This window comes from Cervus elaphus, chromosome 24, assembly GCF_910594005.1.
Source record: "Cervus elaphus chromosome 24, mCerEla1.1, whole genome shotgun sequence".
Classification (NCBI taxonomy): domain Eukaryota; kingdom Metazoa; phylum Chordata; class Mammalia; order Artiodactyla; family Cervidae; genus Cervus; species Cervus elaphus.
In genome coordinates, this window is record NC_057838.1 from 61,817,933 (window position 1) to 61,840,278 (window position 22,346).

Below are 22,346 nucleotides of genomic sequence, written 5' to 3' on the forward strand. Positions count from 1 at the left end.
CTGCTGTGCAACACCCAGCCCACGCGCACCTGACTAGAGGGACCCTCACACCTGCATACTCATAGCCTGCTGTCTACCCACACCTTGCCCTGAATCCCCTCGCTGATGCAGACGCTCTCAGATGCTCTCAATTTAATGCACAATAGTTATAGATAGCTGTCTAAGCCGTGAAGTGGCTTGAGATCACCCATGAAGGAGTATGGATGGAAAACATTGTATTGAGTCCCAAGACACGCAAAGTTTAGAGGCTTCAATGAGGAAAAAGCAGCAAAGGAGTCAGAGTAGGAGTGGTCAGGGACAGGGGAGGAACACCAATCGTGACTGAGGCGTTGTGGAAGCCTCCAGGACCATCTGTCAAAGAGGAAGTTAGTGTCAGATGCTGCTAATGAATCAAGGAAAATGAGAATTAATTATTGGTGACCTTGACAAGAGCAGTTTTAGTGATGTAGTGGGGACAAAAACCTGATTGGTATGTGGTTTCAAAAGACTTAGTTGATAAAAGACTGGTATCTAAAATGTATTTCAAAATACCCAACAATAGGAAAAAATTTTAAAGATCAGAACACCTCTCGAAAGAAGATACACCGGATGGCAGATAAACAGGAAAAACGTTCACCAGTGTATGTCATTAGAGAAACACAAAATAGATACCACTATGCAACAATTGTTCAAGTGCTTAGTCATGTCTGACTCTGCAACCCCCATGAACTATAGCACACCAGGTTTCCTTGTCCTTCACTATCTCCTGGAATTTGCTCAAACTCAGGTCCATTGAGTTGGTGATGCCATCTAACCATCTCATCCTCTGTCACCCCCGTCTCCTCCTGCCCTCAATCTTTCCCAGCAACAAAAAGAATTGCCAAAACCCAGAAGCTGGCAACACAAAATGCTGGTGAGGACATGGAGCAACAGGAACTGTCATCCGTTGCTGATGGGAATGCTAAATGTACAGCCACTTCAGAGTATGTTTTTGACAGTTTCTTATAAAACTAAACTTACTCTTACCAATGATCCATCAATCATGCTCTTTGGTATTTACCCAAAAAAGTTGAAAATGTATGCATGCAGAAAAACCTGCACATAGATATTTGTAACAGCTTTATTCATAATTGCCAAAACTTGGAAGCAACTGAGATTTCATCTTCAGTAGGTGAATGGATAAATAAACTGTGATACATCCAGACAATGAAATATTATTCAGGACTAAGAAAGAGTTATCCATTAAGCTATGAAAAGACATGGAGGAAACTTAAGTACCATTGCATTTACTAAATGAAAGAGGCCAATCTTGAAAAGGCTACCTACTGCAGGATTCCAACTGTATGATATTCTGGAAAAGGCAAAACTATGAAGATAGTAAAAGATCACTAGTTGCCAGAGGCTAGAGGGGGCGGGAGGGTTGAATAAGTGGAGCACGGAGGGTTTTTAGGGCAGTGAAATTATTGTCTATGATACTATTATGTTGGTGCAAATGTAACTGCAGTTTTGGACCGTGAACTTTAAATCATAACTAGGCTCAGGCACATCTTTTTTTTTTTTTTTTTCAGGCACATCTTTATTAATCAAAATAGGAACCATTACAATCAACATAATTTTGCCAATGAGAAATGTTTGTTTATTCCTGTAGCATAAAAATCCATGCTTCAGGAAATGAGGAACTCTTGGAAAGCATTTTCTGCCTCCTGCTGGTTGTGGAAGCATTTTCCCTGCAAAAAGTTGTCAAGATGCTTGAAGGAGTGGTAGTCAGTTGGCAAGAGATCAGGTGAGTATGGCCAATGAGGCAAAACTTCATAGCCCAATTCATTCAGCTTTTGAAGCATTGGTTCTGTGACGTACAGTCAGGTGTTGTGGAGAAGAATTGGGCCCTTTCTGTTGACCATTGCTGACCGCAGACATTGTAGGTTTTGGTGCATCTCATTGATTTGTTGAGAATATTTCTCAAATGTCATGGTTTCACTGGCATTCAGAAAGCTGTAGTTGATCAGACCATCAGCAGATCATCAAACAGGGACTGTGACCTTTCTTTTGATGCAAGTTTGGCTTTGAAGGCGCTTTGGAGCTTCTTCTAGGTCCAGTCACTGAGCAGGTTGTCGCCAGTTGTATAAAATCCTACTTTTTGTCTCATGTCACAATCTGATTGAGAAATGGTTCATGGTTGTTGCACAGCATAAGAGAAAATGACCCTTCAAAACTTTTTTTTTTTTTTTAATTTTCAGTCAACTCATGAGGCACCCACTTATTCAGCTTTTTCACCTTTCCAATTTGCCAAATGCCAAATTGCCAAATGCCAAACCATAGACTGGTTAATGTTGAGTTCTTGGGCAACTTCTTGTGTAGTTGTAAGAAGATCAGCTTTGATGATTGCTCTTAATTAGTAGTTACCAACTTCTGATGGCCGACCAATATGCTCCTCATCTTCAAGGCTCTTGTCTCTTGCAAAACTTCTTGAACCACCTCTGCACTGTATGTTCATTAGCAGTTCCTGGGCCAAATGCTTCATTGATGTTGTGAGTTGTGTCTGCTGCTTTACAAACCATTTTGAACTCGAATTAGAAAATTGCTCGAATTTGCTTCTTGTCTGACATCATTTCCCTGGTCTAAAATAAATATAAAATAAATGACAAATAATAAGTCATTAGTAAAAACACATAAAGGAAGAAATACACATTAAAATGATGTATAACAACCACATTTATTTAAAAATGTATTCCAATATCAAATGGCAACTTTCAGCAATGCAAAACTTCAATTACTTATGTACCAACCTAATATAATGGTGCATACATGTTATTATATATTATACATTTGTCCAAATCCATAGAAGGTACATCATCAGAAATGAACCCTAAGGTAATCTATGGACTTTGGGTGATAATGATGTGTTGATCTTGGATCGGCGTTTATAATAAATGTACACGTGTGGAAGCAGAAAGTATATGAGAAATCTGTGGACCTTCTGCTCCATTTTTCAGTGAGCCTAAAATTACTCTAAAAGATTAAACATATTAAAAAATAAATTATTAAAAAAAAGAGCAAGAGGAGAAATTTGGCATATCCACACAATGAAAACTACTAAGCAATAAAAAGGAATAAACAGCTGACAGGTACAATGACATGGATAATTCTCAAAATAATTATACTGAGTGAGAAGACAAATTCACAAAAGAACACTTACTGAATGATTCCATTTACATAAAGTTCTAGAAAATGCAAATTAATCTATCATAATAGAAAGACAAACAGCCTCAGCAGTTGCCTTAGGCCAATGAATACCCTAGAGAAGGAATACCAATGGGCAAAAAGAAACTTGAGGGTGATGGATGTGTTTGCTATCTTGATTGTGGTTATGTTTCATAGGTATATACATAAATCAAATTGTGTCAAATTATACAATTTTTTTTGTTTGTTTTTTCGGCTGTATCGGTGGGATCTTAGTTCCCCTATGAGGGATTGAACCTGAGCCCTTGGCAGTGAAAGCACCAACACTTAACCACTGTACTGCCAGGGAATTCCCCTTACAACTACTTGACTATTTTTAAGATTTATTTCTATGGACTCAAGTATCTGTAGCAGATTTATAGCAACTCCAATATTTTATTGTGTAATTATAGGCCAATTTTCTCATTGTTCTCCAGATAACCATTCAGCCTTTTTATAGTTCTTCCCCTATACAGATATAGCAGTGAACTTCCTGTAGTTATGAATACATGTGGGAGGGCGTCTCCAGAGTAACTATACTAATAGGGTGGACTTTCTGGCTAGTAGGGCTTGTGCCAATGACACAAGCCCTACTGAGTGTTTCCTGTTGTTGAACTTTTCACTGGCACATTTTTAGAGGCTCATCACAAGCTTCTTCATGTTAGAAAAAGGAGTGAATTGTTCACATGCCTATATTAAAAATGAGAGAGACAAAAAAAAAAAAAAAAGAGAGAGACAATAATCTGCCTAAGGCTAGTTTGGAATGGAACCATGGTCTCAGATATTTTCATGCTGCTGCTTTTGCTTCACTGTTACGTTCTCTCCTCCTTCACTTGGGACCTTGTAACATTCACCTGCCAACAGTTAGTGTTCTCAGTTACCACAAACTCTTGAGAACTTGACGGAGCCTTATTCTGAAGCGGCATTTTTATCCTAAGAGCCACCAGTCCCTTTAGCATTTCTTCTGACTCCATGAAATGCATTCTAAATTTATATCCCTGGCAGTATGGTTACAGTTTTAAAAATACAGGATTTGCCTCTAAAATGTTCTTTGGTATTTCATTGACTGTGAGTTCATCAGACTCCACTGTGAAGCCTTATATGTTTCCATATATAAGAACTCTCCCAAGCTGAGGAGCAGGTTTTAGTGCTGAGGGGCAGGTTTCTCTCAAAGAGAAGAACAGAGCAGAAAGCACAAAGAGGGTAGCAGGCTGGGCACTGCCTCAACAATCGGGAGCATTGTGTAGTCACAACCTCCCTTTGTCACTAAGCAACAAGAAATTGACCTGCTGAGATGCTCATTCTCCAGAAGTAGCCTCAAAAAGACAAGAGGAAAGTTTACCTTTTCTGCTCCTTTCCCGGAAAGATGCAAAGTGCTTTAGTAGGCTCCTGGGTAAGAATGCACTTTACAATTAATCCTAGCCCCTGACCCTGGGGTAGTACCTGAAATTTGAATGATTCATGGGAGTAAAGTGAGAAGGGTTTTATCTAGCCTCCAGGCTAGAGGAGGACCCCCCAACTGCCCATTCCTGCTCTGCCATTCTGTGGTCCCCCCAGAGCTGACCTACTCTTCCTGACACCATGCCCCCTTCCTTGTGTCCTGGTCTCATGCCTGGATTAGGTGATCCTCTTAGTCCTCTTGCCACCCCATTTATTCTCAGTCTTTTGTTTGATGTTCCCAAACTTCTGTAGTTTGACTGCTCTCTAGACCAGGAACATCTTGAAGGTAAAGACTTTTTTCTTCTAGCCCTATGTCCCATGCCTGGAATACAGTCAAGGTCCAGAAATACTGTTGAAATAAACTGAATAGAGAGGAAGGTCTGACAAGTAGTAGAAGGATGGACAGACAAGTTGGATGACCCAAGCCCTCAGTGGGATGAAAAGATAAGAAGCCTATTTTGATGGCCAGAGGCCAGCTTAGGACAGGTTCTTTTTGCTCAGGGCTGTGACTGTGGAGTGGGCTAGACACACTATCCTCTCCAGGGAGCATTGAGAACAATGAGATCGGGCCACAGGACTTCCCTGGCAGGACATGGTCAACCATGTTGTCAGCCTCATGACGTCAGTACAATACAGCTTCTTATACCCCTGATAGGTGCTCATTTCTGTCTTCTGCCAGTCCTTGTCTCTGAAATTCTCTCCAAAAGTATCCACTTTTGGTGAAGTACTTCTTTTGGAAAGTTCATCCCTTGTTCCAGTTTCAAATGGTGCACTGTTCACCCCAGAATAGCAAAGTGTGTGACAAACAGGTGTTCATGACTTTGTCAATAGGTGCAGAATATGGATCAATTTAATCTTTGCTCTTCAGGGACCTTTGACCCTTATTAATGCAGGGAGGACAAGGAAGGGAACTTCCTCTCAGATCTCCCAGGGAAGGACCTCACCACTAGATAGTGTCTCTGTTCTCAAAACTCTGCTCAGTGCTTCCTAAGTCACCCCAACTCAGAACCCATCTGGTTCCCTCCATTACTGAAGTCTTCCCTTGCTCTTAGAATCCATATTCCTAATCCAATCCAGGCCTTGTCCCTCCCTGACCACCTCACTTCTCTTCGACTTGCTCACAGTCTTTTATCTTTTAGTCAATAAGGCCTTTTTTTTGTTGTTATTTCTCTCTCTCTCTCTCTTTTCTTTTTTTTTTGGTTCTTCCAACACAAGTCTCTCTCTGGCTTCTGAATCTTTGCACTTGCAGTTCTCACACATAGGATGTTCTTCGACTGCTCCTTATGTGGCTGACTCTTCCTCACGTTCAGGTATCACCCCCATTGTCATGAGATGCTGTCCCCTGCTGCCTGTCACTCTCGATCCAGTCATCAGCTTCTTTCTTTCCTGACTCTAGTCACTTGTCTTTTCCTCCCTAGAAGAAAGGTTCATAGGAGCCAGGGTCTTTCTGTCTTTTCACTGCTGCAGGTCCCCGGCCCATATTAGGATGCTCTGAAGAAAGAGAGAGACAGAGAAAGGAAGAGAGGAAGGAGAGGAAGGAGGGAAGGGAGACAGAGAGAAGGAGAGAGGGAGGTGAGAAGGAAGGAAGGAATCCTTTGCTTACACACATAACCCTCCCAGGTGGGCCAGCACAGCTGAGGCCAACTGTTCTAATGATGGATGGAGACATTCCTCTGCTGGCTCCTCTCAAGGGTGTCCCCCCTCCTCTGATTCTTTTTATTCTGTCAGGAAAGCCCAGGAAAGGCTTCTAGCCTGGGAGGTCTAAGACTTGGGAGGGGGCTTGGGGTGGGATTCACCCTCAAGCCTGCCTTGTTACAGCACAACAGTGGCTTCTATGGGCACTACAGAGGCCAATTCAGGAGTGACAGTGCTCGAGAATACCGCCTTGCAGCCAAGCCCCAGCCTCCAGCAGTGTTCCTGCAACGTTGTCAGGTAGGAAGCAGCCCTGCAGGCAGCTGGGCCACATTCTGCTGCTCTTAGGCTGCAAGAGCAACATCCTCAGCCCAACCACAGCTGAACTGACACCCGAGGCCAGCCTATCCCCAGGACTTGCATGAGTCCTGGGCCCTCGTCCCTGAAATGTCAGATCTTCCCCCGACAGATAGGGTGTATAAGAGCCGGTACCGGGCTGGACAGTGCTGCTCACCGCTCCTTCTAAATGGAGGAAGGATCAGGGCCAAGGTGGGATGGGTGATCATGGAGTGAGCGCCTCCAGAACCCAAGAAGTATGCCTTGAGTTTTGCAGACGACTGTCCTTCAGCATGAATTCCTTGATGCCCTAAAAGTCAGTGGTCTAGCTCACAGTCAGCCTCGTCGTCCAAGGACTCAGGAGTGAGAAGGAAGCCTCCGCTGGTCAGGAGAACAGCATGAAAAGTGGCATGTATCCACCCCCATGGGCTTCCTTAATGGCTCCGATGGTAAAGACTCTGTTTACAAAGCGGGAGACCCAGGTTTAATCCCTGGGTTGAGAAGATTCCCTGGAAAAGGGCATGGCTTCTATAGAAGCCACTCCAATAGTCTTGCCTGGAGACTCCCATGGACAGAGGAGCCTAGCAGGCTGCAGTCCATAGGGTCAACAGAGTCAGACATGACTGAAGCAACTTGGTTGGCACACACACATGCACACATTCACCTCCATGTGTGACCAAGGAGGACTGGAAGGGAGTGATGGCAGAAGTGGCCTAGAGTGGCTGGAAAAGGCTTCCAGATAACAGGAGAGGGATGCCGGACTCCTATGCCCTCCATGCTTCCAGGCCTAGAGACAAGGAGAGAGCACTGAGCATCAGCCAGTGTCCCAGCAGTAAAAAGCCCACTCAAAACGGGAGCACTCGGGAACGTACACATATAAAGGGGTAGGTGTGGGGGCTTCAGGGAATGGCGGTCTCACAGGGTGGTAACAACCAGGACTGCTGGGCCTGAAGGAACCAGGGGAAGGCATGGCTTCTAGAACCCAGGAGAGAGTGGTGTGGAGAGGGCCATCCTGAGAGAAGTGGTAAGATAGGCAGGTGAGGCCGGCCTGGAAGGGAGCCAGGAGAAGAAAGGTCTCCTCCCTCCCCTCCATCTCCTTTCCAGCTTCCGTTCAGGTCTGAGGGAAGTCAGCCTGGTGAGAACTGAGTTCACATCAGACTCCTGGCAAAGAGCATGGTGGAGGAGGGACCTGGAGGTGTGCCTGGAACATGCCCCGCCCACTGCAGCTTCTTGCTTCCCTGGAGGCCAGGTCCTGCTCCCTCCGCCATCTGGATTCGCTACAAATTGCTTTCCCAGGCCAGGAGCAGGGTCTTAGAGTCTGCCATGCCGCAGAGCCTGAGCTTCCTCACCGTGCTCAGTTGGAAGGGCTGTTTGTCAGTGCGTACTAAGCCCAAATGTGACTCCAGACTGCTCGTCTGGGGCCACCTCCCCTGAGAGAATGATGAGATCTGGGTAGCGCAGGGGCAGAGGCGACCTGGGCACGTCCTGCTTGGTGTCTGTAGTAGTCCTCAGTGGTAGCTCTCACCCCAAAGACCTGAATGTCCTCTCAACCCCCCCAGGAACAGAGTAGGGGACCTATTTGGGGACCTGTTCTGATTCAAGTCAAGACTTGTTACATGTTGGCATTATCAGCAACCCCAAATAGCATGGCTTTAGGTTGTACAAATGCTAGGTCTCCTGACTAGATCTAAAGCTGTTTTAATTAGCGGAACCGCTCTGGGAAGGTGCACATTTTTTCCCCCTTATTTGCTGAGAGATACCAGGTGTCAGCTAGCTGACTGCAGCTATTCTTGTTGAAAACCTTTCCAATATGTGGCATCCATTTACCTTTAGTTTGGGGCAGGTATGAATTTTGTCATTCAGATGCAAGAAAATTCTTTTTTCTTTTTACTCTTTTTTTTCTTCTAAACCAGACTAATTTATTTCTAGCCTTCACCTGCCTGACTCTTGGGAAATGTAATCCTGGGCTTGTTTGTTCTCCGGGTCAGACCAAAGAGCCAGGGGCTCATGGTTGGAGGCAGGTCCTGTGGTATCTTGATTGCTGTGTGTCCCTGTCTGTCTCACCCCCACCACACCTCAGTCTGCCACAGAGGCCCCCCCAACTCAGTACCCCTCTAGCTGCACACTGTTCAGCCTCCACAGGGGCTCTTCGCCCTCCCACAGGCAAACACTGATCCATCCCAGGAAACCTACTTCTCCCCCAAGGACTCTTCAGCTTGTATCCTAGCCCAAGCCCTACCTGCTCAGAGGCCATGAGCTTTACTACCTAAATGGAAAGGGAGCCCTCGGTGGTTTAGAAGCAAAGATGCAGGTGAAATTCTTCTTGGGGACAAGAATACTCTGAACTGCCTGGGTGGAGAGGAAATGACTGCACTTTTCACCAGATTCCCACAGTTGTGAGAATAAAACTCAAGTCAGTGGGAGTTGATAGATTATCCTGTCACTGTAAGAATAGTGAGTTTTCAAAGTCAGAGCTGCCTTCAGTAGCTGAGGCATCCACATTCTAGGACTGTGTACAGTTTCATGTATGAGGATAGAGATGCAGGAACAATCGGGGGTGGGGGGGCGGCAGTTGGAATATGCCCCAGACCTCTAGATTTTTTAATTGAAGTTTTATTGAGATGACTCGGAGAAGGCAATGGCACCCCACTCCAGTACTCTTGCCTGGAAAATCCCATGGACAGAGGAGCCTGGTAGGCTGCAGTCCATGGGGTCTGGAAGAGTTGGACAGGACTGAGCGATTTCACTTTCACTTTTCACTTTCATGCCCTGGAGAAGGAAATGGCAACCCACTCCAGTGTTCTTGCCTGGAGAATCCCAGGGATGGCAGAGCCTGGTGGGCTGCTGTCTATGGGGTCGCACAGAGTCGGCCACGCCTGAAGCGACTTAGCAGCAGCAGCGGCAGCAGCATTGAGATGACTGTAGATTCATAAGCAGTTGGAAGAAGTTGTAAAGAGAGATCCTTTTTATGGTTTGCCCAGTTTCCCTCAGTGGTAGCATTTTTTTTTTTTTCAGTGGTAGCATTTTGCAAATCTATAGTAGATTATCACCACCAGGACATTGACACGGATGTAATCCACCTCTCTCATTCAGATTTCCCATTTGTGTATTAAATCTATAAAATCTTGGAATTCCCTCATGGTCCAGTGGTTAGGACTCCATGCTGTCATTGCTGAGGGCCCGGGGTTCAATCTCTGGTTGGGGAGCTAAGACCCTACAAGCCATGTGGTACATCAAAAAAAAATCCATAAAAAAATCTATTTTTAAAAATAATTTTTATTGGAGTAGAGTTGATTTACAATGTGGTATTTCTGCTATACAGAAAGGTGAATCAGTTACATTTATACATATATCCACTCGTCTTTAGATTCTATTCCCATATAGGTCAGTACAGAGTATTACTTAGAGTTCCCTGTGCTATATAGTAGGTTCTTTTTTAAAATAATTTTTAAAAACCATTTATTTATTTATTGGACTGTGCTGTGTCTTAGTTACAGCATGAAAGATCTATCTTATTTAAAAAAAAAAAAAAAAAAAAGGGCCCGATAATTCCTCATGGCGGCGGGGTTGGTGGAGGCTGGTTGGGTGCGGCGCTGCAGCGACTGATCTGCTGCTAGCCTGGCGGCCAAGCGTCGAGCTCCAGCCTGGCCTCCGCGTGCCCCTCGGGCTCCGCACCCCTGATGCTGCTCGGGCGCTGAGCCCGCCCCGGCCGGGACGATGGTGAAGTATTTCCTGGGCCAGAGCGTGCTACGGAGTTCCTGGGACCAAGTGTTCGCTGCCTTCTGGCAGCGGTACCCGAATCCCTATAGCAAACATGTCTTGACGGAAGACATAGTGCACCGAGAGGTGACCTCTGACCAGAAGCTCCTGTCCCGACGACTCCTGACCAAGACGAACAGGATGCCCCGCTGGGCTGAGCGACTATTTCCTGCCAATGTTGCTCACTCAGTGTACATCCTGGAGGATTCTATTGTGGACCCACAAAACCAGACCATGACCACCTTCACCTGGAACATCAACCACGCCCGGCTGATGATGGTGGAGGAACGATGTGTTTACCGTGTGAACTCTGATAACAGCGGCTGGACCGAAATCCGCCGGGAAGCCTGGGTCTCCTCTAGCTTATTTGGTGTCTCCAGAGCTGTCCAGGAATTTGGTCTCGCGCGGTTCAAAAGCAACGTGACCAAGACTATGAAGGGTTTTGAATACATCTTGGCCAAGCTGCAAGGTGAGGCCCCTCCCAAAACCCTTGTTGAAACAGCCAAGGAAGCCAAGGAGAAGGCCAAGGAGACGGCACTGGCAGCTACGGAGAAGGCCAAGGACCTTGCCAGCAAGGCAGCCACGAAGAAGCAGCAGCAGCAGCAGCAGTTCGTGTAGCCGGCCCAGGCCCCGAGGCAGCAGCCTAGCAGACTACCGGCGCCAGTCCGTGCCCCCGCCTCCTGTACTTTATCATTAAAAGCCAGCTTCTAGCCCTCTCGACTGTCTGGGTGGTGGGCTGAGGGCAGGGGCCCTGTTTGGCATCTCCAGCACAGCCGGCCAGTTCCCTGTGTCTGAGCTGGGCCTCCCTACTCCTGCATCGGGTGGCCGAGGACAGAGGCAGTGACTTGCCCAGGGTCACTGCATCCAGGTGAAGTGGTCGTAAATGCTAGACTGTGAGCTCCATGAGGGCAGGGACCGTTGTTTTATCCTCTGATGTGTCCCAAGTATCTGAAACAAAATCTTGCGTGTAACAGGCACTCAATAAATACTTGTTGAATTCAGTCGCACCCCAAAAAAAAAAAAAAAAAGATCTTTGATCTTCACTGAAGCACGTGAAAGTGAAAGCCACTCAGTCGTGTCCAACTCTTTGCAACTATACAGTCCATGGAATTCTCCAGGCCAGAATACCGGAGTGGGTAGCTGTTCCCATCTCCAGGGGATCTTCCCAACCGAGGTATCAAACCCAGGTCTCCCGCATTGCAGGCAGATTTTTTACCAGCTGAGCCACAAGTGAAGCCCATGAATACTAGAGTGGGTAGCCTATCCCTTCTCCAGCAGATCTTCCTGACCCAGGAAGTCTCCTGTGTTGCAGGTGGATTCTTTACCAGCTGAGCTACCAGGAAAGCCCCTCACTATTCCATGTGGGATCTTTAATTGTGGCATGGGAACTCTTAGTTCCCATGTGAGATCTCATTCCCTGACCAGGGATTGAACCCAGGCCGCCTGCCTTGGGAGCTCAGAGTCTTAACCACTGGACCACCAGGGAAGTCCCTGTCCTTGTTCATTGATTTAACAGCAAACATGTATTGAGCACAGTGCCAAGCTCAGTCCTGGAGTTACAGATGTGAGTAAGACAGACCTTACCCATGAGGCACTTGTGTTCTAGTCAGGGGCATCAGATGATGAATAGCAATATATATAGTCATACAATATGTTAGAAGGTGAAAAATGCAGGGTTGGGGCGATGGAACTCTAGTGGTCAAGGAAGGCCTCCCAAGTGACAGGTGAGAAGGAGTCATGGCCAGCCAGGAGAAGAGTCCCAGGCAGAAGTAAGAGGTAGTTCAAAGGTCCGAGGTGGAAGTAGCTTGTGTGTTTGAGGAGCAGTGAGGATGCAGTGTGACTGGAAGTAGTGAAGAAATCAATATCATGTGGGTCTCATGGACCACTATGATGACTTTGACCTTTTTTTTTTACTTTGACTTTTATAAACATGAGGAACTATTGATTTTTGGCAAACCAGGAGTGTGATCTGACTTACATATTAAGAGTTATTCTGCCTGCTAAGAGGACAGGAGGCTGGAGGGGCAAGGCTAGAAGCAGGGACACCAAGTGGGAAGCTCTTGCAGTATTCAGGCATCAGAAGAATGTGGCTTAGACCAGAGAAGGCAGTGGCCATGATGAGAAGTGGTCTGATCTGGGTACATATTGAAGGAAGTATCCATAGGATTTCTTGGCACACTGGATTCAGGGTGTGAAAGAGAAGAATCAAGGGGCCTCTGGGGTGTTTGGCAAGATCTAACTGCCATGACCTGAGCTGGGGGAGGCTGTAGGTGGGGTGGTTTTGCAGAATGACCCAGAACCAAGACATGTGTTTGGAGATGTCCATTAGACATTTACATGGAAATATGGAGCAGGCAGTTGGCTAATTAGTCTGAAGTTCAGGAGAGAGCTCAAGCTATAAAGAGAAATGTCGGTTTCCAGGTAGTATAATATTTAGGGCCAAGAGCCTGGGTCACTGATTAGAGAGTAAAAGAGAAGAGGAGAGAGCTGGAGCCTAGTCGTGAACAACCTAGGGTTAAAGGCCCAGTGTGAGACTTAAAGTACTGCCCCACTGATGAAGGATGTCCAGTAAGATGCCTCAGCCCCTCTCTCAATCAGAGACCCCAAAGGCTTCTGCTTTGGGGGCAAGTGCTGGGATGAGATGCTCCAGGAATAAGCTGTTGCTTTAATTTGTATCTGCCCTTTCAGGATGTTGGCAGTTTAGGGGTGGTGGCACCTGGCAACTTCTCTCCATTATGGGACCCTCAGGTAGCATCTTAGGGACAGCTAAGCATCATTTTTCCCCATTCACCCTCTTTCTTTCTGTCTTTCAAGGAACCACCACAGCAACACTTCTTCTCCAAGCATGACAACCGCACTTCCTTCGACAAGGTGAGTGTTGGAGAGAGGAAGGAGAATGGGCAGCCCTCCAGCCTAGGTTGAAATTGAGGTAGGGTGGAGGGAATAAGACATGGTGGGCAGAGCAGGCTCCTTTATCCAGAGGAGTGTCTGTCTGCCTGATAACCTCGTTTCTCTGGCAAACAGCCATTCCCCAAACAGAGGTCCCTCTGCTTTGGCTTCCTCCATCAGTTTGCCTGAAAATGTGCAAATATCCTAGGGGCCACTGACTTTCTGGGGCTCTATTCACTCTAGAAAGGAAGGCATGGCTGGGATGCAGTTCAAAGAGGCTGGGGTACAGGCCAGGGAGGCCAGGCATCACCAGGCCTGCTAGGGTATAGGAGGGGCCCAAGGAATCGCCTGGTGCCAAGACTGTGGGCCAAGGGCCCATACCGTTGAGAAGGGGCCCTACTGCCTGCTACAGGGAATCGGAAGGCGGAAAGACTTGGAGCGCCTGTGGCAGCAGCATACCTTCCTGCGCTGGGCACCCTGTGAACTGGAGTTGCGCCAGCTGCGGCCCCTCAAATCCTCCTACCAGACCCAATTCCGGTCCGGGCCAGGACTCAGGGACTTCCCCCAGCGCCTTGTCCACTTTGTGCAGATCCAGCCTCCCCGTGTCAACACCACCTACCAGCAGAATTTCTGCCAGCCTTCCCGGGGTGGTCACTGTGGCAGCGACAACGTGGGCCCCCAGACCCCAGTCACCGACACGCTGCCTGACCTCCCGGGGATCCCCAGACCCAAGCTGCTGCAGCATTATCTTCACGCTGGGGTCTCTGAGTGTCTAAACTGGTCCAGAACATTAAACAAGGATGGCTGACCCAGAGGCCCATCTGTGCTTGCAGCCCAAGAGGTCTCAGAGGCTGGAGAACAGTAAGCTGGGCCCTCCGCCTGCCTCCTCTGTTGCTTGTGCCGTGGTGCCTTGTGCTAACGTCCCAGGCTAACAATCCATGAGGGTTACCTTGGACACAGCAGGTGGGTTCCAGGACCCCAAATCCGTTCTGGCCACAAACCCAACCGTGAACCTCCTGCAGTCAGTATGGCTGCAGGGAAAGCAGAGTCAGCAGCCCCTATTGGTGGGCAGCAAAGACTGGAGGAGGAGGCCAGGGCTGGCAGCTTTGCTTTTTTGGGAGACTACTGCCTCCAGGGCGTCTGGTGAGTGGCCACACTGCCATGCCTAAGAGACAGCTTCCCCACAGCTAGGACAGAGGGACCCGACCCCCACTGGACCCCCACCCCCACCACCACCATGGAGGTGAGCAGAGGCCTGGAGGAGATGCTGTGTGACATGGATCTGGAGGTCATCTTAATTCTATGGTATTTGTTTTGTGAGCTCTAACACCCAGGGCAGTGGGAGAGGGTGGTCATCCTAAGTCACAGAAGAGGACCAGAGGCTTAGGTGGGGCTGAGACACCAGAACCCTTTGAGGGCTGAGGCCAGATCCTAAAGGCTCCTCTAGACCCTCATTCCTGGGAAAACTGAGGTCCCCAGAAGAGAGCCAAGGACATAGGGGTAACATAGGTAACATAGGGGTAACATAGAGTCCACAGCAGAGGCCACAAGCCGGAGTTAGCAGCACTTTTACTTCCACATCTGAACCCCCTCGGTCCTCACAACAGCCCTGTGAGGTAGGCAGGGCAGGAAGGTCCCCGAGGTCCCCATTTACAGATGAGGATGCTGAGGCACAGAGAGGTGAAGTGACTTGCCCGAGGTCACACAGCCAGCAGTGTGAAGGGCCCACAGTCAATGTTCTTCTGGCCCTCTGGAGGTCCCCACATCGACGCCTACACCCCTCTGTGTTCCTGCCCTCTCTGAACTCTTCTGGGTCCATGGGGGCCTTCCGGGCAGGCTGACAGCGAGGAGTTTTCAGGAATAGCCACTGGGGTGGGCCTGATCAACTCCAGGTGGGCACCGAGCCGTGGGGCGGGAGGCCAACTCTGCCTTCTCCCACTTCCCAGTTGGTCAGAGGGCCCAGTAGTTTCCAGAGCAAGGGTGGAGCTGGGCATGGTCCACGAATGGATGGGAGTAAAGGTGGGAAGAAGGGTGTGTGTGTCCTGCGCTAAAGATGAAGGCCACCCCCACGTCCCAGGGGCAGTGTCTCAAGTGCCCCGCCCTGTGTCTCCCTCATCCCACAGAGCCACAGTGAGCTTTCTCAGCAGCGAAAGGAACCACAGACACCCGCTCCTGGCACAGAACTGCTCCTGTGGACAGGTCCCATCAGGCATTCAGACCCCATCACGCAGACACAGTGCCTCCACAGCCTGACTGGGACCCTGGGCCACACCCCCGATGGCAAACAGCCGAGGCCCAGCCTTCAGACTAGAACAGGAGCAGCGGGCTGTGGGCATGGCTGGCAGTGCCTCCCAGCGGCGCCGTGCCAGGCTGAAGGCCTCTACAGAGCCCAGGGGGCACGGCTGGTTTCCTGCCAGAAGGAGACAGAGTGTGTAAAGGGCACAGGCTGCAGGGGCTGTAGCTCGTCTGCTCCCTGAGCCCACAGCATGGCCCAGCATGCGTTGCCCCAGGACGGGATACCCAGGGTCTTGCTACCCGTTGCCCCCATTTCATTACTCATTCATCTATTCATTCACACTCCTACTTCTCCATTCATTCAGTGGTCATTTGTCCTGTTTCTATCTTCTGGGCCCCTGCTGCTGCAGAACCCACAGTTAGGTGCTGAGAGACACCCCAAAGGCTGAGCCAGGTAGACCACCCACTGACTGGTTGGGAAAGGATAACTCAAAGTCCTGACCCCTGGAGTACCTAGAGAAGGGCAGAAGGTAGTACTCAGGCAGAGGGCTACTGCTTCCTGTCTCGGGCTCCCCTCCTGCCCCAAGCCCCACAGAGACTTACCAAGGCCCCCAATGGCCACGACGTGGTCCCCAAGCGAGCCAACCACAAAGTCAGCTCTCTTGTCCCTCATGCGCAGGCTGCGTGGCAGCTTGGTCCAGGAGCCTGCAGGAGAGGTGAGGAGGTGAGAGCTAGCCCCCTCACTCACTCTGCACCCCTCCAGCCCACGGAGAGTGGGAGGGTAGCCCACACCAACCACTGCTCACCATGCTCCAGGTCGAACATCTCCACAGTGTTGACAAAGTGTGGGCGGGAGTAGAAATTGTGGGGCCCGGGCTGCTGCAGGCCACCCAGGCTAAAGACGCTGCCTTCGGCCATGGCACAGCCGGCAAAGGCCCGGCGGCTGGGCAGGCTTGGGTGTCGGGTCCAGGTACGGGCCTCCAGATCAAAGGCCTCAAAAGCAGTCACTGGGAGCTTGCCCTGGCGGCCCCCTGCCAATGGAATTGGGGCACCTGGGAGGCGGCCCTAGTGGGGGTGGGCCTGGCAGGCCCTTCTTTTACCAGGTTGCTGAACCTTCACCACTGCCCGCCCCAGCCACCCATACCCAGCTGTGTGCACCCCAGAGCATGGATCAACCCCGAAGATCCACTGGCGCTGGGCTTTGGTTTTCCAGCCTCAGCAGGGCCACCGAAAGCACCTCAGAGCAACCCTGACTCAACCCAACAAAAGGGCTCTTGTCCCACCATCCCAGACTAACCTATAGGGATACATTTGAAGCTTCTGGACCTCAAGCCACTTTGGCACATCCCCAGGTCCTTACCCAGGACATAGATCTTGTTTCCATGCAGGAAGGTGGAGGCCCCGTAGCAGGGTGTGGGCATCGAGGGCAGCGACAGCCAGCAATCCCGGCGGGGTTCATACACCCGAACCTGGGCCTGGGGGGCCGTGTCAGGGCCCATTCCCCCCAGTGCATACACCATACCATCTGCAGAGAAAAGAGTAATACAGACTATCCCTGGGCCTGGCCACAGTCCTCCACCCTGACAATTGCCCTGGTCAGGCCTGGGACACACCTATTTACAGTACCCCCTCTCTAGCAGCAGACACCCTCCTGCCTGCGTGGTGTGGGGGATGGGAGAGCTAGGATCCACACTCTGGCCAGGGCCCCTTCAAGTGAAGAGCAGGAGGCAGTTGATCTAATTATAATCCGTCTCCGTCTCCCTGGAGACGCTATGGCAACCAAGTCTGGCATCCAAGCAGGACGGTGGTCAGACCTAGAGGCCACAAGGTGGGAATTATCATGGGGGTAGAAGGTTGGGGGTCGGTTTAAGCCAGAGGTGGGGGCCATATGGAGATCTGTTCAACAGGGAGCTCAGACTGGGGAGGGGGCTCTGGGGATCAGCTGGGGGACTGGGAGAAGGAGCCTGGGCCTGCAGGATGAGGGTGCTATCCATGAGCCTTCTGCCAGCACTTTTGTACCCTGTCCTCTCACTAGAGAAGGTTCGTGCCCTGTGACACCCTCAGAGTCAGCTGGGGGCATGTCTGAGGGCCTTGGGGAGATGGCCCATCAGCTAAGGGCTTCCATGGCAACTGCCTCCAGGCCAGCTTGGCTTTTGTCCATCTCCTCTCCCAGGTTTGTTTGTGTGGCGCGAGGAATTTAAGCACTCGCTGGGCTCTGAGCCAAGGCCCTGCTCCCCTCCCCCCCCTCCCAGACTATTTATAACTATGGGAGCTATTTGGCCACCCCTTCTGGTCTCTCAGAGAGGAGGAATGGGGCAGAGAGGTGGCCTGGCCCTCCCATCATGCTGGCGGCTAGCCAGGGCTCTGAGTCTCAGCTCACAGCTGGAAAACGCAGTTAAGGCTGCTGCTGGCCCAGCTCAAAACTAGGTACAGAAGGCTACAGGAGGCAAATCCATGTCCAGGGCACCCAGGCAAAATGTACAGCTCCCACCCAACCTCTGAAGGTAAAGGGACCAGGTCAGGAAAGGATGGAGGCTGCTGGGGCACCTGAGGGACCTTCCCTGGGAGGCCACTCACCTCTCTCCACAGTTGCAACCCCCATGGCGGCCTGAGGGAGAGTGGCCCGACGCTCCCAACGGCCCTCGTCAGCCAGGAAGGCCTCCACAGCAGCTACCGGACTCTGGCCCTCATCCACACCACCCACCACTAGCACCTGCTTGCCCAGTACCACAGCAGCCGCGCCAGCCCGGGCAGTGGGCAGGGGTGCCAGTGCCACCCACGTGTGCGAGGCCATATCCAATGTCTCAGCAGTGTCCAGAGGCAGTCCAGCCCGACCACAGCCCCCCAACACAAGCAGGTGCCCATCCTGGTACGCCACTGTGCCATATACCCGGCAGGTGGGCATGGGTGGGAACACCTGCCAAGCAAAGGCCCGGCCTCCTCCTGTAGCCATGGTGTTCACCTACAGTGGCAGGCCATGCTATCTGCTCAGGCTGTAGGCCTCAGTGAAGGGCATGATGGGGCCTCATCTTGACTCTACGGGGGCTATAAGGGAGTGTGGGGCCAGTCCAGGGACTTGGTCTTCACCTACAGAAGAGAAGGAAAATGAAGAGTCAGAGCCACTGATACTGATGAGCACCCTGGCCCCAAACTGCTGGTGGGAAAAGCAGAGGGAGGACCCACCCCCACTGGCTAGCACACTGATGTGGATTCCCTCCCGGAGTGGGAAGGAGGGCAGTCTCCCAGTTACCCAGGCAACTTCCCCACTGCCTCTGGGGCTCGAGGAATTCTCCCATACCTTGCCCTCACCTAGTTGCTCCCCAGTTAAATCCAGGTCTAGGTGGGAGGTAAAGTAACTAGGATAGGACTTTCCACACCAGCCCGGTTCCCTTCCCCTCAACAGTCCACACCCTGGTGCTCTGCACTGGTGGAGTTAGACTGGACCCTCCCCTTTACTGGCTTCCAGGGTGCTCTGGATAGCCATTGGGGTCTCCCACCTACTGCCAAAGATCAGACTCCAGGGTATCCTTACATCCCATTTGGGAATCATCCCATAGAGTCCATCCATTCCTAGGCAAAAGACCAATATCACGGTGGTGGAACCGGGAGGGGAGGGGCTGGAGGCCAGAGTTCCACATTTCCCCTCAAGGTCTATCCTCAGGGGTCTGCCCATGCCAGGTCCCCAGAGACCAGCCTTCTTGATGTCCGGAAAGGGGAGGAAGGTGATTTGGGGAACCTAGGAGCACTGACTGGACTCTAGGTTCCCAGAGTCCAGGGCGTTGCCAGCAGGAATGGATAGCTGGACTTTACAGCTGATCCCCAAGTTCCCAGGCTTCTCCTTTCCCAAGGGGGGTCCATATTCCTAGGACCCCTGGCGCCAGGGCCTCCTGGCCCCAAACTTCCAGCTCGGGTAACGCGGAGGTGGGGGGACGGGGGGGCGGGTCCTGACAAGCGTGCTTGGGGCTCTACACCCCGCGCCCCAAACTTCCCCTGAGCGCGGCTCCCGCGGGACTCACCGGGCCGGGGCTCCGGCGCCGCCGGGCGCAGGGTCCACGGCTCTGGCTCCGCTGGTGCCGGCTCTGGCTGGGGCTGAGGCCGGGCGCCGGCGGGGCTCAGGCTCTGCTCCGGCGCGGGGCGGGGCTGGACGGGGTCCGCCCCTCGTCCCCCCTCCCGACTCGGGAAACCCTTCCCCCCTGCTTTAACCCTGCACCTGCCGTGGCCGGAGCAGGGCGCACCGACCTATGGTCACCGGCACACGGGTGAACAGACAAGCGGACACGTGGACACTGGGCCTGCCCAGGACTTGGGGTCCGACCTCGGGCGGCGGGGAGAAAGGACGCGGCGATGGGCCTCGCGACCCGTGTAGGATGCGGGCGGTTCTGAGCGGGACCCAGCCTGGGAGCACCCGCGAAGGGGCCGACCAGCAGAACCTGGGGAATTAGGGAGCGGGCGCCCGCCCACCGCTACTGCGCTCACAAGAGCCTACGACAGGCTTCGCGGCGGCGCCCCCTTGAGGCCTCTTAGGGAATGGCCTGGGCCTTTGGCGTGGGCAATGGCTGGGTCTCCCTTCCCCAAGCTCGAACAGGGCACAGAAGAGGTTGTGTGATGCACATCGAGGCTAGCCGTGGGTGGAGGAGCAGAAGGTGCCAGCCTCAGTCCTTGACAGGCCCTTCCACAGGTCTGGGTGGGGACAGTTCGTGTGGGGGAGTGTACCTGAGCAAAGGATGAAGAATCAGAGGCCGCGGACCTCCCAGGCAGGTCACTCTGGGCTTGTCCCGTGGGGCCTAAGGCCTGGGCTACTCTGGGACCCTAGGCACGTTGTGACTGTCCATCCTCACGGTCCTGTGTCTGCCTCTAGCCAACTCTGGGGTCAGGCGAAAGCAAGTTGGTGTGACAGAGGCCAACCTACCTTAGACCCAGACCCTGGCTCATCCTATCTTCTGAGCATTAAGAGTACTGGCTGAGTCTGTGAGCTGGGGCCCATTTGTACAGGTCAGTGGTCACCTAAGAGCAGAGGTCCTCATGGATGTTTGTGCTTGCTACCATCCTGTCCCTATTTTATAGACAGTCTGCCTCATTTTCCCCAGAAGCACACCTGGAGACTGAGACACAAGTGCACATAGTTAGTGTGGGAAATGAGGACAAGAAGCACCAGCAGGGAAGTGGCAAGAAGACAGGGAAACCAGCCAATTAAGGGTGTGTCAAGCAAGTTCCCACTGTGGGCAACTGGGACCAAATCCTGCTGGGGACTCTGGGAGCCAGTGTAGAACCATGGGCCTCACATTATTGTTCCAATCAGAGCAAGGGTTGCTAAGGTACTGATTCTCAAACCTCCATCAGAAATGGGCTGAGAGGAGCTCCGGGGCATGAATACCTTAGCCTGCCTTCTCCATGACCAGAGAGTATTCAGTCCCTTTCAGGCCCTGGCAGATGGAGTTAGAGGGCCGGCAGGGAAATGGTGCCAAGGCTGGTTGCAGATCCTGGCTAGAAGGCTTCCATCCTCCCACTCCATTCTCTCAACATGCTCCTCACTCAAACCACTGGTACCTTCCTCCTTAGAGTATTCACACTGTCCTGCACACCCTCTCACATTTCTCACTATTCCCTTTCCAGGCCTCTTCCCCCTCTCCTTTCCAGCAATTAAGCACATGAAGGCCTCCTACCTTTAGCTACCTCCCAGCACCCAAAGTCCCTCCAGTGTCCCCTTCCTTCCCATCAAACTCTTGAAGTCATCTTCTCTTACAGGTTCCACTGCCTTAATGTCAGCCTTCTTATATCTGCTATCACTGCTCCTCAAAACTTTGTCTTGCCAAAGTCACCATGGGACACCATAAAAAATGGGGGAGGGGCGCTATGATCTTTTTCTTAACTGAAATTTTGCTGGCATTTTCAAAGCTTCACCCCTTGTGACCTTGGCTTTCTCCTGTTGCTTGTCCTGCCTCTTGGAGTCTTTTACAGGCCCTGCTTTCTCTCCCACCCTAGGAAGAGGCTCCTCTAGACCCAGCCTTAGCTTTCCTCCTTGGCACACAGACTCCTTCCTGGGGTGATCCCTTCAAGACCACTGGCCTCCTTCACATCTAGATCTTCACCAGATCTCTGCTTTGGTGGATATGGGTCTAGGGTCCATCACTCAGGGCTAGAAAAGATGCCAAGTGGAGGGAGTTCCCTCATGGTCCAGTGGTTAAGAATCTGCCTTGCAATGCAAGGTTCAATCACTGCTCAGGGTACTAAGTTCCCACATGCCTCAGAGCAACTAAGTCCATGTGCCATAACTGGAGAGTCCATGTGCCACAACAAAAGCATGACACAAGGAAGATCCTGTGTGCCACAACTAAGACCTGACACAGCCAAATAAATAAACATTTAAAAGATGCCAAGTGGAAAGCAAGGGCTGGATCCTGGGATGACCCTGTGGTCTCTTCACCCTCATCTCATCTGATCCCAGTCAGCATCCACCAGAGTCTAGGTCAAGTCAGACTTGGTCCTGATGAATAATCCCAGAGAGTCCCATCCCAGATATATTGGGTGCCAAGAGGCAGAAGGATCAGCCTCCCCTCAGAGAACTAGGTACCCCAGACCACATTCCTTCAGCCATACAATTCCCCTGGTTCTAACGTCTGGAAGAGATACAGACTGGGGATGGACCTACCCTTTTTTGTCCTCCATTTTGCACTGACTTCTAGACTGGACATCACCAGAGATGTATCTTCTTTTCTGGACACATCTAGGCCCACGCCATCCCTGGAGGCTGGGCTCTGCTTCTTCATGGAAGTGGATTCTATTTACACAGGCCTGGCCCCACTTGCATACAGAGGGCAACTCTGCTGGCTTTGGAGAAGCTGTGGAAGAGAACTTGG

At 51.1% G+C, this 22,346-nt stretch overlaps 4 protein-coding genes across 4 annotated transcripts in view; 3 read left to right on the top strand and 1 right to left on the bottom strand.

Annotated features, from left to right (window-relative positions):
* Positions 1–911, top strand: part of C24H3orf62 (chromosome 24 C3orf62 homolog) — a 37,272-nt gene extending 36,361 nt beyond the window's left edge. The window contains exon 4 of the mRNA XM_043885199.1: positions 845–911. Coding sequence (XP_043741134.1) covers positions 845–896 — 52 coding nt within the window. The 3' untranslated portion in view covers positions 897–911. The remainder of the gene's footprint in view (positions 1–844) is intronic.
* Positions 912–5,230: 4,319 nt separating this feature from the next.
* C24H3orf84 (chromosome 24 C3orf84 homolog) lies at positions 5,231–14,066 on the top strand. Its single transcript, XM_043885692.1, has 4 exons — positions 5,231–5,263; positions 6,367–6,570; positions 13,180–13,236; positions 13,646–14,066. The coding sequence occupies exons 1-4, from the start codon at positions 5,231–5,233 to the stop codon at positions 14,060–14,062; spliced, it is 711 nt and encodes a 236-aa protein (XP_043741627.1). The 3' UTR covers positions 14,063–14,066.
* On the top strand, positions 10,151–11,370 carry LOC122682472 (PRELI domain-containing protein 1, mitochondrial). The gene has a single exon (XM_043885201.1). It carries the CDS (start codon positions 10,324–10,326, stop codon positions 10,981–10,983), a length of 660 nt encoding a protein of 219 aa, XP_043741136.1. The 5' UTR covers positions 10,151–10,323; the 3' UTR covers positions 10,984–11,370.
* Positions 14,067–14,805: 739 nt separating the features above from the next.
* On the bottom strand, positions 14,806–19,937 carry KLHDC8B (kelch domain containing 8B). Its single transcript, XM_043885195.1, has 6 exons — positions 19,506–19,937; positions 18,067–18,576; positions 16,850–17,014; positions 16,296–16,520; positions 16,093–16,194; positions 14,806–15,664 (listed from the first exon to the last, which is right to left on the bottom strand). Exons 2-6 carry the CDS (start codon positions 18,440–18,442, stop codon positions 15,468–15,470), a joined length of 1,065 nt encoding a protein of 354 aa, XP_043741130.1. The 5' UTR covers positions 18,443–18,576; positions 19,506–19,937; the 3' UTR covers positions 14,806–15,467.
* Between the last annotated feature and the right edge of the window lie 2,409 nt (positions 19,938–22,346).